This window comes from Pteropus medius, unplaced genomic scaffold (genome assembly GCF_902729225.1).
Source record: "Pteropus medius unplaced genomic scaffold, Ma_sr-lr_union100, whole genome shotgun sequence".
In the NCBI taxonomy this organism is placed as follows: domain Eukaryota; kingdom Metazoa; phylum Chordata; class Mammalia; order Chiroptera; family Pteropodidae; genus Pteropus; species Pteropus medius.
The window spans coordinates 454,404-475,487 of NW_024347855.1; the positions used below are offsets into that span (position 1 = coordinate 454,404).

Sequence of the window (21,084 nt, forward strand, 5' to 3'; positions counted from 1 at the left end):
GGGAGCTCCCAATGGTCACATCCAGGAGCAGTGGGGGTCCTGACCATCACTGGGGCATCCTCCCCACCCCACTCCCTGCCAGACTCACCTCTGGCAGTTGTACAGGTCACAGCAGTAGCAGGTGTTGCTCTTCACCTTCAGCTGGCACTTGCTGTTCAGGAAGTGACAGGTGACCTGCAAGCAGAAAGACCTTGTCAGGTTTCAGAGACCTGACCCCACGTGCCCACTCACTCTCACCCCCGGAGCGGACAGGCCTCCCTGACAGCCAAGCCCCAGCTGCTGTGCCCCAGTCAGTGGGGCAGTTCCCCATCCTGAGCTCCATTTCCTGACCTTCCCCTCCCTCCCCCCATTCCAGGTAAAACAGGTCTGGGAATTGGCAGGGCCCTGCCCTACAGGAGGAATTAGAGGGACAGGCTCAGCCATGCCAGGGAGCCCAGGCAGACAGCGCTGTGGGACAAGGAGACAGACAGGGTTCTGAGCATCTTGCCTCCAAGCAGAGATGCCTCTAGGTGGGGACTCCTCCAGCAGGAACCCCTCCAGGGAATAGGTAAAGGCTTCTTCAGGTAGGGATTCTTTCAGGTAGGACTCCCCTAGGTGATGGTAGTCAGGGACTCCTCTAGGCAGGGATAGTTAAGGTCTCCTCCAAGTGGGACCCCTCCAGATGGGGATCCTTCCAGGTAGGAATAGGTAGAACCTCCTCCTGGTGGGCCCCTCCAGGTAAGACTCTTCCTGCCACAGAGAGTACAGCTCCCAGCAGCCTGATCTAACCAAGCTGACCCCTGCCTAAACCACACAGAGGCCTCCCCTTGGGCTGCAAATGTTTGGAGGACATTTGACGTTAAAGAAGCAAGATTGGGGCAAAAACATGTGATTTCCTCCTTCCCTCAGCACTAATTTGATGCAGGGGCATGAGCAGTCTCACCCACATTTGGGAGGTAAGCAGGGCAGAAACTACCCCAATTTCAGAAGGAGGGCAGTGACATCTGGGGAAGAGAAGGAGCTTTTGAGGGAGGATTGTACACTGAGTGACAGACAGGGATTCGAGCAGGTTCTCCAAACTCTGTGCAGCAGCCGAGGGTGGTTCCAAGAGGCAGAGCCCAGAGCACGCCAGACCCGAGAGGTCCTCAGAGCCTCTCTGGGGCTCCACTGGGTCAGGAAGCCTTAGGGAACCTGTCCCCTCTTCAGTTGTGTCTCAAGTAAGCCCATTGGGCAGGTGGCCTTTCTTTCAAAGTTCTGTGGTTAACCTCTGGAAATCACCCGAATTGGTAACAGGGCACTCTGGAGTGCTTGAGAAGGGTAGTGGGAAGATTAGTTTGGAAATGGTGTGGGAAACAGTCAAAAAGGACAGTGACCAGAAACAGGCCAGTGGGAATCATGAAAATAGCCCCAGCATGACTTATACCCAGAAGGGGACTGCAGCTGGGAAGCATCACAGGTGAGGACCGGTGAGACAAAAGTCAAGGGCAGGCACGGGGCAGGGGGCAGGAAGGAGAAGGGCAACGCATGGCTCTGAGCCCAGCAACCAGCTCGTGGGAAGGTCAGAGCCACAGGATGGGGAGCCGGAGTTCGAAAAACCTAATCCTAACCCTGACCCTAAACCTAGGTGTCCCCTACCAGGAGGTGTCCACTCTGGGAAGTATGGAGAGCAACAGCAGGGGATGGTGGCTTAGAGCAGGGTCAGCCACTAGGGGCCTGCAGCCAAGCTCTACATGGCCATGCATCCATTTACACATTGCCCGTGGCTGCTCTGGCACTGGAGAGACAGAGCTGAGTAGCTGAGACAGAGACTACCCGGCCTGTAAATCCTAAAGTATTACTGACCCTTTACAGAGAAAGTTGCTGACAGCTGGTTTGAGTTGTGTGGGCAGCTTCAGCTCCAGAATCTTTGGGGAACTTATGAATCCCCATCTCGCTGAACCCTTTCCCTAGGGTGGGACCCGGCATTGGAATCTGCTCAAGCTCCTAGGATGATTGTGATGGACAGTGAGGTTGAGAACCCCTGGTGGAAGAATGGAGCTGGGGCAGCCCTGCACATAACCTTGTCCTCAGGCCTGACAAAAGCAGTCAGGATGGGAGCCATGCTTCTCTGTGATCCTAAGAGCCGAGGGAAATAGTCAACCTTGAAGTGGACTGAACACAGCAGAGAGAGCAGGAAGGAAGGAAAGACAGCACGAGGGCCTGCAGAGGGGCAGCGGGTGCATACGGAGAGCCTGGAGAGCCCATGACTCCCTCTGAATAGGACAAGGGCCCAGGGCTCCCTCTGGCCAGGAGAAGGGCTGTGAATGCTGAGACCAGCCTTTAGAGAAGAAATGTGTCACCTCCCTTGGAGAGGGGCGGCAGGGAGCTTCAGGTCAGCCGCTCAGTGCACTATGCTTCAGCATGCAGAATGCCCTCCTCTTCCCCCATGGTTTATGGAGCACCCCCAACAATTGTGCAGAGCATTAACTACAGCCTGTGTTCTCCTGGCTACTCTTCCCGCTTCTCTGACATTTGTATGCAGTTTGAGGCTGTGTTTCGTTAAACGAGCAAATCTGTGCAGAACTGGAGTGAAATAGCCAGACAAAAGGCGCTACATGGCCACCTGGGATGGCCTGAGAGAAGATGGTGTGCCGCAGTGCTCTCTGTTACTCCTGGCACTTCACTCAGCTAGAAATAGAAATGAAATCACCCTGTAGATGTCTTTGGCCCAGAGATAGGCAGTGAGTTTCTTGGCAAATGCACATGTAGTCTCCTAGCTTTTTATTACGGTGATTAAGTCAATAAAAAGTGCTCCTTAGAAAAGCCACACCCAACTCAGCAAGTAAATTTCTAGGACTGTCGTGGGTCACAGAAGACAAGTCAGCAGCTGTGATTCCAAAATAAATACAACGCATAAGATATCAAAGCCAGCTCAAAACGAAGCATGAGCTACAAATGCCTCCCCTTGGCACAGAGGGAAGACATGACGAGAACTGTCAGAGTCCAAACATTCAGATTTTGACTAGGGACACAGAAAACTTTATGGGATCCACGGATGAGCAGAGTGAAACCAGACACATCAACCCATGCTCTTGCTTACCTCCGTCTGGTAAACGTCATGCAAGTATCCCACCCCACTGGTGTAAAACTGGCATCTTCCTGTGGTGAGGGGCCTTGGTTCCTAGCAACAAACACAAATGGAATATTACAGCTTCATCTCCAAATCAGGAGTGGCCAGAGGCAATTTCAGGCCTGTCTGCCACAGGCTGTGAGCCCAAAGGAGAGATGCCAAAGCCAACTAGAGCCTGCCAGATAAATAACACAAAGGAAATACCATAGCTCGTTCCAGAGTAGCCTGGCTCCTGTATCCAGGAGGCAGGTGAGTAGCATGACCCAGGGGAGCAGGCACCCTGTCCCTGCAGGCTGGGTTGACACTTCTCCCATTGGTCAATACCGGGCAGCTGAAGGGAGGTGGTTGCATGAACTTTTAAGGTGAACTCCTACAGCTCTCAACAAGAAGACCTCTTGCTTCCTGCCCCTTTCCCTAAAAGCAAAACATATTTTCAACTAGGAAGGGAACAAGATGGATTTCAGACTAATTGACTCACTCATCCAACCAGCCAATCATCCATCTACTTACCCAACGATCCATCTACTCATTTAATCATTCAGTCATCAATGCATTCATCTCTCCATCCATCCATCCATCCATCCATTCATCTACCCCTCTCTCCATCCATCCTTCTATACATAAATACTCCCCCTTCCTCCCTTCTTCCTTTCCTCTCTCCCTCCATCTATCCATCCAAATAACCTTTCATCCCTCCATTTCTCTATTCATCCATCCATCCATCCAACCATTCTCATCCATCCATCCCCTCCCTCCCTCCTTCCATGCATCTATCCATCTACCGACCACCCAAGCATACACCTATCTATGGCCCTACCCAACTGTCCATCCATGAGTCTGTTCCCAACATTCATGGAACAGACACAGTGCCAAACTATGAATTAGTGAAGGAGACAAACTGACAATTACAAAGTGCTTATAATCATTATTGTAGAGAATGGCAAGGGGTACACAGAAAGGTAAAACGCCAATGGAACTATATAATCTGTGTTATAAAATGAGTTAGGATGAAAATAACTGTATTTAGTTTTGTTACTATATTAATCATATTTCTCAAAGCATTCCTGCTTCTGACTTAAGAAAAGAGTATAAAAAACTACCAGTGACACCGGCAACAGATAAGGACAGTCAGGCATTTATTCACCCAGGCAGCAACTACTGACGGACTGGTGCCACTATATGCCAAGCCCATTCTGGAATACAAAGCAATGGAGAATAGAGCCGAGTCTCTGTCCTCATAGAGTTTATCTTCCCATGAGCACAGGATGTGTGTACAGAGCATGGAAGATGGTAGAAAGAGCTATAGAAACAGGTGACCAGAAAGACTGGGTAGGGCTGGCATAGAGGGTCTCCCTCAGCCCTCCTCAGGCCCTAGCAATGACAGGGCAATGCTATGGGTCAGGGTCGGTTCTGCCCCTTGGAGTCCCTCTGCTGGGAGCCCCCCTGCCTATTTCCACTCCTCCCTTCCCTTCATGGGTATTGTTCCAATAACACCTTTGTCAGCAGCTCTGGCTCAGCACCTGTTCCCCAGGGAATCAGGCCAGTTCCAGCAACACTCATGTGAATGCAATCCATGTGACTGCACCATCGTGCAGATGACAAGCTTCAGGTTCTGATTGATCAACTCTGTGAATAGTCACCCTTCTTCATTCCTATAAACCATGTGGAAATGCCCTTCCAGACTCAACATTAATATTTTGCTGAAAAGGTCTAGATTCATGGGTTGCCTGAAAGTTAGCTTCACACTGTCCTGATCTAAGTCCAGCCCAGCTCAACGGCCGGCCACCCAGGTCTAAGAAAGCACATTTCACCATTACCTCTCTCCTAGTCTTCTCAGGCTACCATAATACCACAGATTGGTGGATTAAACAGCAGACATTTATTTCTCACAGTTCTGGAGGCTGGAAATCAGAGATCAGGGTGCAAGCGTGGTTGGATTCTGATGAGGACCTCTCCCTGGCTTATAGATGGCTGCCTTCTCGCCGTGTCCTCACATGATGGAGAGAAAGCTCTGGTTTTTTTCATAAGGGCACTAATCCCATTGGTCAATACAGGGCAGCTGAAGGGCCCACCCTCATGACCTCATCACCTCCCAAAGGCCTGACCTTCAAACACCATCACATGGGGTGTTAGAGTATCAGCATAGGGATGTGTGGGGAGGACACAAATATTCTCTCCAGGTCCGCTCTAGAACATAACTGACTCCCAGCTGAGTGTCACATTAAATCAGTGACAAAGACTTAGTTTAAAACTTTTCCTAACACAGAAACAACAGTGGTTCAGTTTCATTTTCTCTCTAATCTTTACTATTCAATCAGGATGAAATAATTCTTATTAGTTTGAATCAAATAAAACTGTGATCTATTGTAGTCTTAGCTAAATCACACAAACTTCGTTTCTGAATTTTAGATAAAACTGGACATAACTCTAATCTCTTCTGGAGCTGTAGAGAGCCCAGAGTTGGTGTCATTTTGGCTTAGCAAAGTGGGCATCAGGTGCTCAGGTAGACCATTTCGCACAGTTTTTATTTCTTAACCGTTGCACGTAAATTAACACTAAGACATTAATCATCAGACTGTAAGTCATTAAATCTCAGTTAGATCCCCATGTGTCTCCTGCAGGGGTTGGCCAACTACAGCCTGTGGGCCAAACCCAGGCCACTGCCTGATTTTGTAAATTAAGTTTTATCAGCATACAGCCAAACTCATTCATCCACATATCATCTGTGGCTGCTTTTGTGCTTCGACAACAGAGCTGAGTAGCCTTGACAGAGGCCATGTGGCCATAAGCCTAACGTGTTGACTCCCTGGCCCTTTCGATAGAAGCCAGCTTCCCCTGGTCCATTGCACACCTGGCACAAGTAGATCCTCAGTAAGTGGCTGTAAGATGAAAGAAGGAAGCAGGAACTAGCCAGAAGGCAAGAGGACAGTGTGCCCTCGATGTCAGCACTGTGCAGTCAGTCACTAAAGATGCGCCAGAGTAGCCTCTAAAATACTTTGGGGTAACCACAAAGTTACTCTGCCAGAGAAAGATGAGTCCACCCTGAGCTGGCACAAAAGGCCCGGCCAAGTGACTGCCAGACACATCATTTCCCATTTCTCCTGTAATGAACCATGAATCCCATGAGTCCTGTAGTCCAGAAGACCTGACCACATGCCCTGCTGGGTGGAAATAGATAGGTGGGCTGATTCCTGACACATCTCCTGCCAGCAATGACCTTCTGATTCCTGGAGGCTGATGTTTCGCTTCACGAGGCGTCCAGCCAATTTGGAACAAGGGAGCCTGGAATTATATCCAGTGATATTTATATATTTCCTGCAAAGATAATCGCTTCAATAAATCCTATTCGTTCATGAAACAAAGTAGGGCTGAGGGACAGCATGTCTCTGTTTTCACTGCTGTAGCGGGGGAGATTCTGGGAAACTATTGGTTTCAAAGGAAATTTCTCTCAGACCTGAGCTGAGAGAAAGATGAGGCCTGGGAAAAGCTGGCACACACAGAGGCAGGGCTGAGATCCTACCTCCAGCTGAGACCCCACCTCCAGCTGCTATGTGCCCCTCTGTCAAGAAGAATTTTCTCTCTCATGAAAGTAAGACTAGTTTTTCTTTCAAAACTAGGGTCTCCAAAACTACCTGCTAGACCCAAGCCTTCAATTTGGTGGGAGAAATAAAAATGCTAATTTCTCATAGGAAATTATATTGACCAGTTGTTCTCTATCCCCATTGAGAGACAGGAATGGGTTTGTGTGACAACCGCAGACACATGGTCCGGAGTTGTTACTGGTGCTGCTATTACAAACTGGCGCCTCATGGCCCCAGCAGGGTTTCATATGCGCTGCCTTGTGCAGCCTCGCAGGGTCCCTATGATAGGAGGAAGCTGCCCGAGTCGGGCAACCAGCTGACTCAGGGTCAGATGGCATCATTCACATGCCCTTGTCTGCTGACCACCAGGTCAATCGGCTAACACTGCACCCAAATACACATCCATTTCTGGGACACTACTCCCACAATGACATTCTGAGAGCAGACAAAAAATTTCCTCCTTAGCAGACCTTGGAATAATCAACTCCAGCTGTCATAATTTGAGCACTAAGACACTTGCTCTTCAAGAAAAGGGCCAAGGCACATTCGTCTTTGCATCGAGCTTGGGAGAGCAAGGCCTTTGATCAATATTTGCCAATCAAATGACATTTGAGAAAATTCAGCTGTGACAGTCCAACACCAAAGCAACCTGCTGACTTTAGTAACTTAGGCACGGGGTGGCAAAAAAAGGTTCGGACCAAAGGATATACTTTCTGTTCTAATCAAACAAAGTGTCAGAACCATCATAGTGAATATTGACCAGGGACTTGGTTCAATTATCTTTTCAAAAATGAAAAGCAAGAAACAAAAGTCTGGGACAAAGCATATATAATTTCCTAAAAAGTGCTATAAATGTAAATATTTATTCAACAAATGATAAAAAAAAAAAAAACCTAGAAGGAAGATCGTGGTGAAGTTCTGACCTTGGCTGGTGAGTTAGGGCCTCCACCTCTTCCAGGTAGCCCAGGGCCTCTCCATGATCCCTGCAAGGACCCAGCCTACTTCACAGGATCAGGCTTTCCTAGATGGCTCTGCTACGTTTTTCTCTGTCTCACACATACAACTGGCAGCACAGTAGGCTTGTTTACTATAGCATCACCACAAACATGTAATTCCTTGCGCTATGACATTATGATGACTAAAAAGGCACTAGGCAATAGGGATTTTTCAGCTCCATTATAATCTCATGGGACCACCATCATATGTACGATCTTACTGATCATTGACCAAAACATCATTACACTGCACATGACTGTAACTATTTATAGAATCTTCAGTCTCAGGCTTCTACACAGTTAGATAAAATAAATGTAAAAAGATTTCACAGGCTATTGCATCAAGCTAGAAAATTCTGTCATAATCTTTTAAGAGAGATAGATTTAAACTATAAAACCTGGGAAGTCAAGAATCAATGGATTTCAAGATGTGTTTTGTCTTAAGTTTAAAGAGACCTGAGGAAAGTTACTTGGGAAGTTGAAGCATTTGATAATGATGTGATGGAGTGTTTGTGTGTGTGTGTGTGTGTGTGTGTGTGTGCGCGCGCGCGCGCGCACGTGCATGCGTGTGTGTGTTTTGCAGGAAATGAAAAGTGAGAGAAGGAAAGATAGCAACTGTCAAACTCTAATGGAGAGAGAAACAGTGAAGGTCTCTGAGCTCAGTTCTGCAACATGTAATTTTATTCTCATGTGTAGATCTTTTAAACCCAAGAAAGCAATTGAGAACAAAATTAAAAGGATGGAACTCACTATGTGCTGAGCAGCAAACACGCCGTCCACGATGGCACAGCAGAAGGCGGCCACCACACCAAAGCTGATAAACACAATGGCTGCTACCAACTGGAAGCAGAAGAAAAAGGAAGGTGTGGGCAACCAGTGTTTAACAAAAAACCTTTTATGAAATACAAACCAATTCGAAGTTCCACCCTGACATTAACAGTGCCTTTTGCAGAATTTTCCCTTCTTCACCACTACCTTCTGCCCTCAATGACTTTCAGTCCAGGACAGATCCTAGGCCGGATTTCACCCCGTACAAGGTATATTCTTATTGATTTTATATCGCAGAATAAACAGGTGGCTTTGTGCCTTAGAGAGTGTTTTCATTTCTGTGGCCCTCTGCACACTTCTCATGAATAATCAGGGGTTATGCAACCAGTGCCTGCAATGGCTATTTAAACAATTTGCAATTTCTTGCTATTACAAATTCTGCTACGGAAATTATAAATATGTTCACCATATAAAATCTGGGTTTATATATAAGTAGAATAGATTCCTGAAACATGCAAGAACCCATATTATCCAAATGTATCCTTTAACAATGCAGGACTACCTTCGACTGTCTAGATTTATAAAGATGTTCTGATTTGGTCTTGCACAAACTGTCCCCATCATTTCAATGTCCTTTTTCATTAACTTTCAGCTGGTTCTTCCTGGTGCCTGGTTACCCTTCCTCCTACTACCAATGCAAAAGTAAAATTGAGTAATAGCAAGACCATTCATGTGATAAATTCAGTGCTGGGATGACTACAGGCATGATGTTGCCCAAGAACCTCTTTGGTGTGCAAACCCCAGGGTCCAGGTAGTAGTACTGGGAAAAACGTCGGAAATTCTCTCCTCTGACTCTGCAGGCTAGAAATGCAAAATTGCCAGAATTGGTGACAGGAGAGCTGCCTCTTAGGAAAGAACCAAGTGTTCTCCTTGGCTTTCGAGTCACAGGTGGGCATTGCTAATTTACCTTCAAGCTACTGGTGAGTTTAACAATACAAAGCCAGAAGAATGCACGCAGCAGAAACCTGATCGGTCCTCTAAATGCTACAAACAAAATCACTTTCCATAATATGTGAGGACTGCCAGAACCTATGGATTTTGCAGATAGAAACTCTCCGTTACTCTAGCAACATTAAAAGGCTCTAGATTAAGGTTGTGAAATATTTTATTGCACTGCGTGAGGTCTCTTCTCTTGGGGGAAGGGCAAGCATGGTATTCAGGAGGGGAAAGGTCACCTTCAAATCTCTGCTGGGCTCACACATTTGCATTCCAACAGGGCATAGTAGATTAAAAAAAAAAACTAATACCAAGTAGATAAGGTTGTGGTGATAAGAGGGGAGTTAGAAAGGAAACAGATAAGGTGAGAGCGTGTTGCTGGGAAGGTCGTCACTTGGAGTGGTCAGGACTCTGTGCCTCTCATTCCCATGTGTCTTTCATCCCTGTGTGTCCCTCAACCGCATGTATCCCTTCATCTCCTTTTCTGAATAAATCTCCTAAAACTTTCTGCTGTGCCCTCTGGTGTTGGCACCAGTAAAATCCGGTAAACGCTCAGCTCCTTTGTAACATCTACTACATCCTGGTTCTGGTTAGGTCTTTCTGCCTTACTCCTGGGCCCCTGGGCCTCGGGACGGGATGTGCTCCGACTTGGCGCATATTACCACCCAAACCATTCTCCCTTCTCCTCCCATAACCCCAGACTCCGGTCTGTGTCTCACACCAGTCCTCCTGGCAGCTGTCATTCACTGATCTCCAGTTCATTCCCTCTTTCTTGGCTCGCAGATCCCCTCCCCAGTGTAACCACAAGCTCGATTCTCAGCGACTCTGAGGTCCAGAGTGATCCTTCCACTAACCTGGCTCTCAGTCCCTGGACAACGTTCATCGCCTTCCTTGCATGCAGCCCCTCTCGGTGCCGGCCGCATGCTCTGCATCATTTCTTTCCACAGGCTTGCCTCTCACTCAGCACTGCAACACAGGCACAGACACTCCATACCCTGGCCCTTTACCCTGGTCCTGCCACCTGGTCACTGGTCACCAGTCATTGGTGACCAATCACTGTCTCTGCACCATAAGACATTTCCCAGCTTATAAACCCAGGTCAGTCATCATAATCCCTGTGAATACCTGCAATCCTTTGTCCTCCCTTATGGTCTCATATTCACCTGCCAAAAGCCCAAATCTAATTAAATATAGCTCTCCAAATGTTCCACACCTGAACAGGTAAGCATGAAGACCTGTCCTCACTTGATTCAGGATCATGCCAGGCCATACCTTCTCCTTCCTCCAACCCCTCACATCCCTCCTTCTCTTGTCTTCCTCAGCAGCAGGTGACCCTATGTGCTCAGTTCCCAGGGAAAACAAAAGTAATCAGAAGAGAACTTGCACAAGATCTGACCTCACCTGCCAGCCCCACACTGGTCCCCACACTCTGTGCCCCATTACTAGGGACAAAGGGCTGCACACCTACCCAAACCAGTGGCTCCACACTTCTTACCCACCAGGAACACCATGTGACCAGTCCTCCCACAGCCACCGGTCTTCATCCCCTACTATATCTTCCCATCGGCACAGATATGCCAGAATTCCTCTTTCCTTAAACAACAAAACCATTTTCTCTATGTCTCCCACTCCAGTAGCTCTTCCTCCTCCACCTTTTTGCTTCTCTTAAACTCCTTTAGAGGGTTGCTGATATTGCTGTCTGCACACTCGCCTTCTGTTTCCACCTTGTCAAGGTTAGCGATCACCCGCACAGTGTAAATCTATGGTCAAGCCTCAGACCTCACCTGACCTGATCTGTGAGCATTTGACATTGCTGATCACTCTCCTACGGAAACACTTTCCTCACGGCTTCCAGGATAACAAACTTACTTATTTAACAAATGGTCGTGTGGTTACTATTCTAAGACTTTATGACTATTAGCTCATTAGCATTTCTCTCTCCTGCTTCCCCCCTATTCCCTGTCTCCTCCATCTGCCACGCTGCTACCCCAACAAAGAAACTCAGGAGGGTTTCAGAGCTCATCTTATACCACCTTCACCCCTGCACTTTGTCTCCTCCACCTACACCCCTGCGCTCCGCCTCCTCCATCTACTACACCCCCATCCTTTGGTTCTTCCATCTTTGCTGCTGCATTTCCTCTTCTCAACCACAGTGGATGAAGCCAAAAATCAATAACAGATGGGAAAATGGAAAATCCACAAATGTGTGAAAATTAAACACACATTCTTAAACAACCAATAGGTCAAAGAAGAAATCACAAGGGGAATTTTAAAATATTTTGAGATAAATAAAAACGAAAACAAGAACAGCCAAACTCATAGGATGTGGCAAACATAATGCTCGGTAAAAAGGAAGAAAGATCTCAAATTAACAACCTAACACCTTAAGAACTGGAAAAATAACCACAAACTAAACCTAAAGCCAGCAAAAGAAAGGAAATAATAGAGGTTAAAGCAAGTATGAAAGAAATAGAGAATAGAAAAACAATAAAGAGAATCACTGTAACTGAAAGTTGATTCTTTGAGAAGATCAACAATATCAACAAGTCTTTAGCTAGACTGACTAAGATGAGAGAAAAAGCAACTAAAATCAGAAATGAAGTTGGGAACATTATAACCAACTTTACTGAAATTAAACTGATTATAAGAAAATACTATGAACTATTTTACATCAGCAACTTTGATGATCTAGATGAGATGAACAAATTACTAAGGAGCACAGAGATTACCAAAATTAACTCAAGAAAAAATAGAAAAACTCGACAAACCTGTAAGAAGTAAAGAGATTGAATCAATGACGAAAAACCTCCCATAAAGAAAAGTCCAGGACCAAATTGCTTCACTAGTGAATTCTATCAAACATTTAAAGAAGAATTAACATAAACTCTACTAGAGCTCTTCCAAAAAATAGGAGAAGAGGAAACACTTCCTGACAAATTTTATGAGGGCAGCAATACCCTGATACCTAAGCAGACAAAGTTATGAAAAAAAAGCAGACCAACATTCCTTATGAATATAGAAGTAAAAATCCTCAATAAAATACTAGCAAACTAAATCCAACAGCATACTAAAAGGATCATACTCCATGTCAGAAATGTAAGGGTGGTCCAACACACACAAAAAATCAATAAATGTAATACACCACATTAATAGAATGAAGAAAAAACAACCTAAATTGTCATCTCGATTAATGCAGAGAAAGCATATAACAAAACCCAAACCCTTGCATGATATAAACACCCAACAAACTAGAAGTAGAGGAAATTTCTTTAACATAATTAAGGGTATTTCCCCAAAACTCATAGTTAACATCCTACTCAATGATAAAAGACAGAAAGATTTTAAAAGGGATAGAACAAGGATGCTCACGTTCACCACTGCTATTCAGTATTGTCCTGGAAGTTCTAGCCAGAACAATTAGGCAGGAAAAAGAAAAACAATGCATCCATATTGAAAAAGAAGAGGTAAAACTATCTCTATTTACATGATTCCATATATAGAAAATACCAAATAATCCCCATAAAAAAAAACTACCACAGGAAATAAATGAATTTAGCAATGTTGCAGGGTACAAGATCAATACACAAAATGAGTGATGTTTCTATACACCAGCAATGAACAACTTGAAAAGGACATTAAGAAAACAATTCCATTCATAATACCATTCCCTCAAATAAAATACTTAGGAATAACCAAAGGAGTGAATGATTTGCACACTGAAAACTACAAAACATTGCTGAGAGAAATTAAAGACGTAATTAAATGGAAGGAACCCACTGTTTATGGACCGGACAACTTGATGTTGTTAAGATGGTAGTACTCTTCAAAGCAATCTAGAGATTCAATGTAACCCTTATCAAAATGTCAATGATGTTTTTGCAGAAATGGAAAAGCCATATGGAAGTACAAAGGGCCCTGAATAGACAAAACAATCCTGAAAGAAAAACATCATTAGAGGACTCATGCTTTCTAATTTCAAAAATTACTACAAATCTACAGTAATCAAAACAGTGTGCTGTTGACATAAGGCTAGATATATAGACCAATATCTAGACGGCATTAAGATTGAGAGTCCAGAAATAAACCCAAACTTCTATGGCTAATTGATTTTTTACAAGGGCACCGAGATCAATGGACAGGGTAAAAAACAGTTTCTTGAGCAAATGGTGCTGGAACAACTGGATACCCACATGCAAAAGAATGAAACTGGACCCTTACCTTACACCATACACAAAAAGTAACTAAAAATTGATTAATTAGCTAAACATGAGCTGAAACTATAAAAAAATTTAAAGAAAACATAAGGATACATCTTCATGAACTCAATTTGGTGAGGAATTCTTAGATTTCACAACAGAAACATGAGCAAATAAAAGGAAAAATAAATAAAATAGACCACACCAAAATTTAAAACTTTAGGGTAGAGACTATGTCCCTTGTACATATTAGGATCTTGATAACTATTCGTTGAAATGAGATACATCTTTCCAGACACACAGGTGATATAACCCGTTGCCTGAGATTGAACTTTCAAATTCAAAGGAGAAAGGTCTCTGTAGGGAGTCCTGCTGGCTGTCCATCCAGCATCCAGCTCTCCTTTCTTTCTTCGTAACTAATGTCAATTGTGTTTGGGTCACTCACTTCCACATTAGCCGTGTCCCTCTGGGAAGCTGACACCACCCAGGTTTTAAGTGAGCCTGTTGGTGAGGTGATCCAATGATAGGGATTGGTTTAGACACGAGCATGGACCTGGCCAATGAGATATGTGAGGGAAGGTCTGTCATGTACTCTAGGAAAGTTGTGTCCTTCTTAAGAGAGAATCGAAAGAAGGCACCATCTTCTTTCTTCCTCTGGATGCTGCTATATCGGGAGAATGAAACCCTGAGGAGGGCAGAGTGGAAAGAGAGAAGGAACGGGGGCCTCGGGACACAGTAAGCCATAGAATCAGCCAACCATAAAACCACCCGCTCTGGATGTCCTGATACAAATCCTTGCAATCTCTTCCAGTTAAGGCTGCAGTTTATGTTCTTTGCAGCCAAGAGCATTGTAACCAACAACTTCCACCTAAAATTCATGTCTTCCAAAGATTCATTTATTCATTAAATAAAGGCGTGTAGGTGCCCATTTGGTGGTGTGAAAACTGGATTCGCATCTCAGGAAACATCGTTATAAACAGGTAAGTGCTAGGAAATGTAATTGTTGTAAAGGTTTGGAGGTCCAGAGAGCTTTTCTGAAGACCTGACATTTTTGCTAAGATCTGAAGAAGGAACTGATGTTTACTAAAGCTGAAGAAGGTCAGGGTATAGGGAGAGAGCATTCCAGGCAGAGAGACAAAGAAGAGAATAGATAGAAAGGAAGAGATGGAGAGATCAGCTGGCAGCAAATTGGCAAGGAATGGCACTCATTAAATGTTTATTTCTTCCCTCAGCACCCAGAGAGGAGAAGGAGGGCAGCCTGGAATGCGCCTCTGACCTCTCCAGGCCCTCCCAGGAGGAGGCGTTGGCAACCTGAACCTCTAGGTAAAAATCTTGATAGGAACAAAGCAAAGGCTCTGCTCTATTTAGGGTGAAAAGGAGTTGAAGTGGCTCTCCTCTCATCTCCCCCACCCTCTCCATCTTCAGAACAGACCACGCATGTCAGAGATAGGACTCATTTTGTAGAATAAGATGGAGGATTTTTATTACCTAGGTGGAGACTGAACACTTCTGTACGTTCCTTAGGACAATTCATCATGAGAATTTGTTCTTACCAAATCTACATAGCCACAAAAAACAGAGACCCAGAGCATCTGGTACTGTGTAAATTCTCCCCTGTGGACATGATCAACCTAATCACTGTATCATGAGATGCTTGCTCCCAGGACCAATGGAGTGCAGAGCGAGGCACTTTCTCATGCTTGCCGATCCACCAACGCTGCTTATGAGTCGGACTGCAGGACAATATCCCTTTAGAGGAGCTTAAAGTTGAAAAGAACAGGCTACTGGTGAACAGCTGGCTGGAGAGCCGAAGCCTGGCACACACATGTAGCCCACAGTAGGGGAAGATCCAAGTTAGTGCAGCAAAACATGCTCTGAGTTACATACCTGGCCCTGCACGCTTGGAAAAACTAGCCCCCAGCCCCTGCTGCTGGGAGTCCTCAAACAGGAAGGAACCGGGACTGGGGTCCAAATGCTGAGGCTATATGAATGGAATGGAGGCCAGTCCTCAGAGGTCAGAGAGCCTGAGTGTTTCATACGTCAGCAAGTTACAGGGCAGGGGTCCACCTGGGCCTCACTTAGGCCCTTGGTGACCTACAAGAAGGCAGGTCCAGCCAACAAAATAAAGGTTTTAAGGAATCAAAACTGCTGAGTCAAGTTCCTAAGCAGCAGATACGTGTTCTCACAGGCCTCAATACTCAATACACACTAGAGCTTGACCTGTTTTCCTACAACCAGACCTAGTTTCTGTCACCCAACCCCCAGCCAGCCGGATGACAAAAAATGTAGGCAATTCTGTAGCTTCTCCATTCGCCTCCTTCACCCCAACTCCACATCTTTCTCTCATGAAATTAACCAAACTTCTGGAAGGTATAGGTGATGGTGTCTTCAAAGGAAGGTGTCACTCAGGGTCCTTTGTCCTTTGGCCCATCCCCTACAAGCACAGCCCAAGGAACTGAGTGGGAAAAAGTGAAGAAAGCATTAAGTTACCTGGTGAGACTCTGCAGGGAGGGCTCGCCCTCAACATATCACGCAGGCAAGCAGGGGACCACATTCTGGGATAAACTGACACCTGGGAGGGGCTCCCTATATCTGCATCCAAGCTCCTGAGGTGAGACGTGGGCATCTAAGGTTGGATGGTGTGTGACTGGGGCCACTGACCTCCCTCTGCTGCCCTCTAGGACAGCAATCACTCGTGACACTTTTGGAGGAAAAGCATACGTCATGCGTGGGCCCAGCCCCATCTGCTCAGCCTCTACAAGGTTCACTGTGGACGTGGGCAGATTTCTTTCCTGATGATCTTCAGATCCTCTCAGTGTAGTGACCTAGGGTCTAGGACCACGGTGTCATGTCTGCCCTGCCTAAAGCCCTTTGGTTGTTCCTTTGTTTTAGCCCCATCCAACTCAGTCCTGGGAGTGGCAAAGACCATCTGGGTTTCTATGTGAGAAGGTGAAGAGCTGGATGTCCCCCAGAAGGCTGATGAGACTCCCAGGGTGTCAAGACCTGAAGCAGAAGGCATTAAGCAGAAGAGTGGGGAGGAAGACAAGCAGGAGCCCTGTGTCACGTAACACTCAAAGGAGCAGGAAAAAAGTTTCTCTCTAGACCAGACAACCAGAAGCTAATAACCTAACCCTCTGAAAGAAAGATTTTCTAACCTATAAGTTACTTCTTATTAGTCCCATTAGTTCTTCTTGTTCAGAGAATTGTAAACGACAGTCTAGGAGGATTCCAGTGTGGGGCGGGGGTGGGGCATGCTCACACAAATGGTGGGGGAGATCAGCAGTTAACAAACTTTTTAGGCCCTAACTTCTCCATTTCTGGCTTTTGATATCCTTTGACCAAGTTAGACTATAGAGCTGTTAGTGAAATCAGTGATTAATATGTCTGTTTGGGTGAGGAGAAAGTAATAACTCATTCATGGATGGAAAAGTATCAAAAGCTGATTTATTTTGGAGCATTCTTTGGATATCACTGGATACCGACGTAATAATGGGCAGAGATAATGGTGAAGCCACTTCTAGTGATTAGATTCCACCCTTTAAATTGAACAGAGTAAAACGATACCATGTAATGATATCATTACAGATGAAATGATATCATGTCTGGGATTTGCTTCAAAATAATATGAGAAGGGAAGAAATAGGTGGGAGATGAAATGAGATTGGCCCAGAGTCAACAGCTGATAAAGTGGGAGATGGATACGGAGGGGTTCATTATACTAGTCTGTAGACTTTTGAATATGTTTAAAACTTTCTGTAGTGAAAAATTAAACTAAAAATAAATCAAGAAAAAAAGAAAGCATTCTAAATTTTGGTGTGGTCTATTTTAGATGCATTTGAAATACAAGCACTTTCTTTAGCCGACATTTTCTCAGCCTGCTATTATTTCCTTTTGAAAAAACTAGATTTTTCCGACTAATCTATGTAACAATGGCTACTATTCTCTGAACACCTGTTGTGGGCCAGCGCTGTGCTAGATGTCCTCACATGCATTAACTCAGATGCTCCCAACAATCCCGAAAATGAAGAAATTGAGGTTTGAAATGGTCAAGTAAGTTTCCCAAGATCGCACAGCTAGACATGGTGGACATAGGTTTCAGCTTTCATAAATACTAAATTAAATGTCAAATAGTGAAATATATGTTTATCACACAACGTCAGCCTTGGAAGAATGCTTTCTCTGAAAAGGCAGAAATGAGATTGTATAAACAACGCCAGTCAGAAGCATCTGCTTTGAGGAACCTGGGTGCCCCCAGCGTACAGGGAAGCTTATTGGAGAGCTGGACCCCAATCTGCTCTGGCTACTGCTGTTGCTTCTGGATTTTCATTCTTTCACTCCAAGGCCCACATTTCTTTTATGAAAAGCCATAGAAATAGAACTCCAGCATACAGATTGGGAAAAAAGAAGCAAAACTATCTCTGCTTCTTTTTTAAACTATTTGCAGGTGACATAATCTTACAAGTGGAAAATCCTAAGGACTCCACTAAAAAACTGATTAGAACTAATAAATGAGTTCAACAGGGTTGCAGGATACAAGACCAATACAGAAAAATCAATTGTAATTTTATGCACTTTCAATAAACAACCCCCCAAAAAAGGAAGTTAAGAAAACAATTCCATACTTCTCAGCCATTAAATAAAAAAAAGATGAAATATCGTCATTTAAAGAAAACAACGCACTTTCTTACCATTTGCCTTCGATTTTCCACCAGGTTGATGCCAATAATTCCTAAGAAAGATCCAAAGCCCAGCTGAGAGCAAAGGAAAAACAAGGGAGAAAACATCTGATTAGCATGCCTGGTGGCTTGATTCTGACATTTAACAATAAACAATGCACAGAAGACTGCCACCCTTAAAACGTTTTATCCAAGGGTCAAGGCTGGCCACTCCCACCTCGCCAAGTTCCAACCACCAAGTGGCAGATGGCTTCATGCATGTCTGGATGGGCTTCTAAGGCTCCATCAAAGCCAGTGATTGAAAGAGAAACTGCTGAGACATGATCCATCTCATCTTCTACATTCAAACATTTGAACTCTTACATCAGTTTAACTCTTGGCTACAGGAAAAGAGAGCATTATGTGCCCCCTTCCCCTTCACAGAGGACAACCTCTTCATGGTAGACCAGACCACTCATGAGCCCATTTCTTCACCTGATCATCAGATGAGAGGCCCACCTGATGTTTCTCCTGGGTCTGTCTCAAGTCCCATAGTCAGAGAAGGACTCCTTAGGTAAGATATTAGAAAACTAGAATCACAGGTATTTCAAAAGAAAAGTTCCAGTCATCCATGAACACTGCTGACACTGCTCAGAGATGAGCTTTTGATTCAGGTGAGCAGGCAGACAGGTAACCTTAGGGAAGGAAAGGAAATAGAGAAAGGAGGGGCTCCTAAGAATCATTCTTCTTGTTCTTCAAGAAAGCCTGAGCTCTCAGCCTCCCATGGCTGTCCTCATCTTATAATGAAGGATCTGTGGGCTGGGCACCAGGATCCCTCCACCTGAGTGTGTCCAGAGGACACAGGTGTGTTTCATCCTCCCATGCCTACCTTGTGGAAGAATTTCTTAAACAGCTTCCTCTCAACTTGAAGAACATAGAATTTTAGCAACACCCCCAGATGACACTGCTCAGAGCATCTGGTGACAAGCCTCTCGCAGACAATGTGGTTCTGCTGCACTGGGACCCTGCATTAGAGCCACTCTCACACAGCAGGTGAGCCCTGCCCATCAGACTTCTGAGTGACCATTGGGGCCACTAACTAGCTGACCCACACAGTTATGGAGTCTCTATGGTCATGTAGTCAAATTTAATGCACTAAAAATCAGACCTATTTATGTCTACAGATATCTTTATCTGTAATGACATCTAAGGAGATGGACATGTAAGTACAGACATAGATTTTACTAATAATTGAAGAATTCTCAAGGAGTAAGGGGAGACAAACGTTTTCTTTATGTGGAGCTTCAAACTCCACCATTCAAAGATATCAAAATCCCACTTCAACATAAATGCATTAAAATATATCTATTAAGTTTCACTAAGTTCCATTTTTTCTGGACTTTAAAAAGAAAATCCTGTTTCCAAAATGTTGAGGTGCTTAGCCACAGTTTCTTCCTGAGATCCACTCTTTGCTATAGGTTTCTAAGCCGGACACAGGATCTCCGTGGAAGTGACTTTCATCCCCATTTTCTTTAAGTGAATTTCATCTGTCATCTCCATAGTTTACTTTCAGAATCATCCAGCTAAAGCTAATTTCATTCTGGTCATTCCCCTGGAATCAGGTCCCTTACAGAGCAGGGCTCTGACGACACCAGGACATTCTTAAGGTAGGGAATCCTGAGTAAGTGAACCTTAAAGAACAAGCCAAAAAAACTACTATTCGAGACTGATCTTGAGACTTTGCACATAATTTGGGAGGACACATCCTCTCAGCCACTAACTCCACCCCTTGAATTCCAGGTTCCCCTTCTTGTCCAGGACACACGGCAGAAAAACAGGGTCTCCAACACAATGTCGGCTTCCTGAGATTTCACCAATAGAACTTTTTCTATACAGACACTATTTATATGTGTTTACTCATAAATTATATACAGGTAGATAATGTTGATATATAAGCATAGACAAAAAATAAAAATAAAGGATAACATAAAGATGAAATGAAAATATTCGTTAAATATTTTTAGATATTAAAAATGCCAAAAACCTTTTCATCCTTGCTAAAAATGTCACCGATATTATTAGTAACCTCAATAATACTTTTGGTGAGAGTAATGTGATCGAATTAGCTTCGTTTTTAAAAAATCTTGGTTTAGCACTTTATGACACAACAGCTCAAGGTTCTGGTGCATTTTAAGGGTGTCATAACTGATAAAAGGCAATTTCACAGACGCTCCCTGTGTACATTGCAGATAACTGGAGCAAATTTTATTGCTAATAAGAATGGATGTGAATAATAATTCAAAAAATCTTTCTGATAATTCTGAATTTGGGTGACCACTTCTTGCCAGATCCGATAAGGTGTCATTTTCCTGTTGTTTCCATGAGATACCATTATTAAAGTAATCTTTAATCCAGGTGCTTTGGCAGGTGTCTTTTAAAGCTACATGTCCGTTTTCCAAGGACTAGTCTGATCAGCTTGATCTCATGGGCCTAAAATCCTCGGGAGGCTCTGGGGGAGAATCTGGGCCAGGCCTTTCCCATGTCCAGAGCCATCACACTCCTTGGCCTGTGGCCCTTCTCCATCATCAACATCCTCCCCCATCACATGGCTGATACCTCTCCTTCGCCCTCCTCCACTTCTAAGTACCCTGTGCCAACACTGGGCCACCTGGACGATGCAGGATCATCACTCTCTCACGAGGCCAGCTGACTAGCAGCCTTGATACTCTGTTACTATGTAGCCCGGCACATTCACAGATCCTTCGGTGACACAGATGCCTTTGGTGCTATTATTCTGCCAATCAC

The 21,084-nt window shown here is 44.6% G+C and overlaps 1 protein-coding gene across 2 annotated transcripts in view; it reads right to left on the reverse strand.

Moving 5' to 3' along the window:
* TMEM255B (transmembrane protein 255B) overlaps positions 1 to 21,084 on the reverse strand; it is a 35,378-nt gene that overhangs the window by 9,405 nt on the left and 4,889 nt on the right. For both annotated transcript variants that reach the window (XM_039878810.1, XM_039878808.1), the window contains exons 3-6: positions 18,313 to 18,375; positions 8,415 to 8,504; positions 3,059 to 3,139; positions 89 to 174 (exon numbers count right to left, since the gene is read on the reverse strand). In XM_039878810.1, the coding sequence (XP_039734744.1) occupies positions 89 to 174; positions 3,059 to 3,139; positions 8,415 to 8,504; positions 18,313 to 18,375 (320 nt within the window). The remainder of the gene's footprint in view (positions 1 to 88; positions 175 to 3,058; positions 3,140 to 8,414; positions 8,505 to 18,312; positions 18,376 to 21,084) is intronic.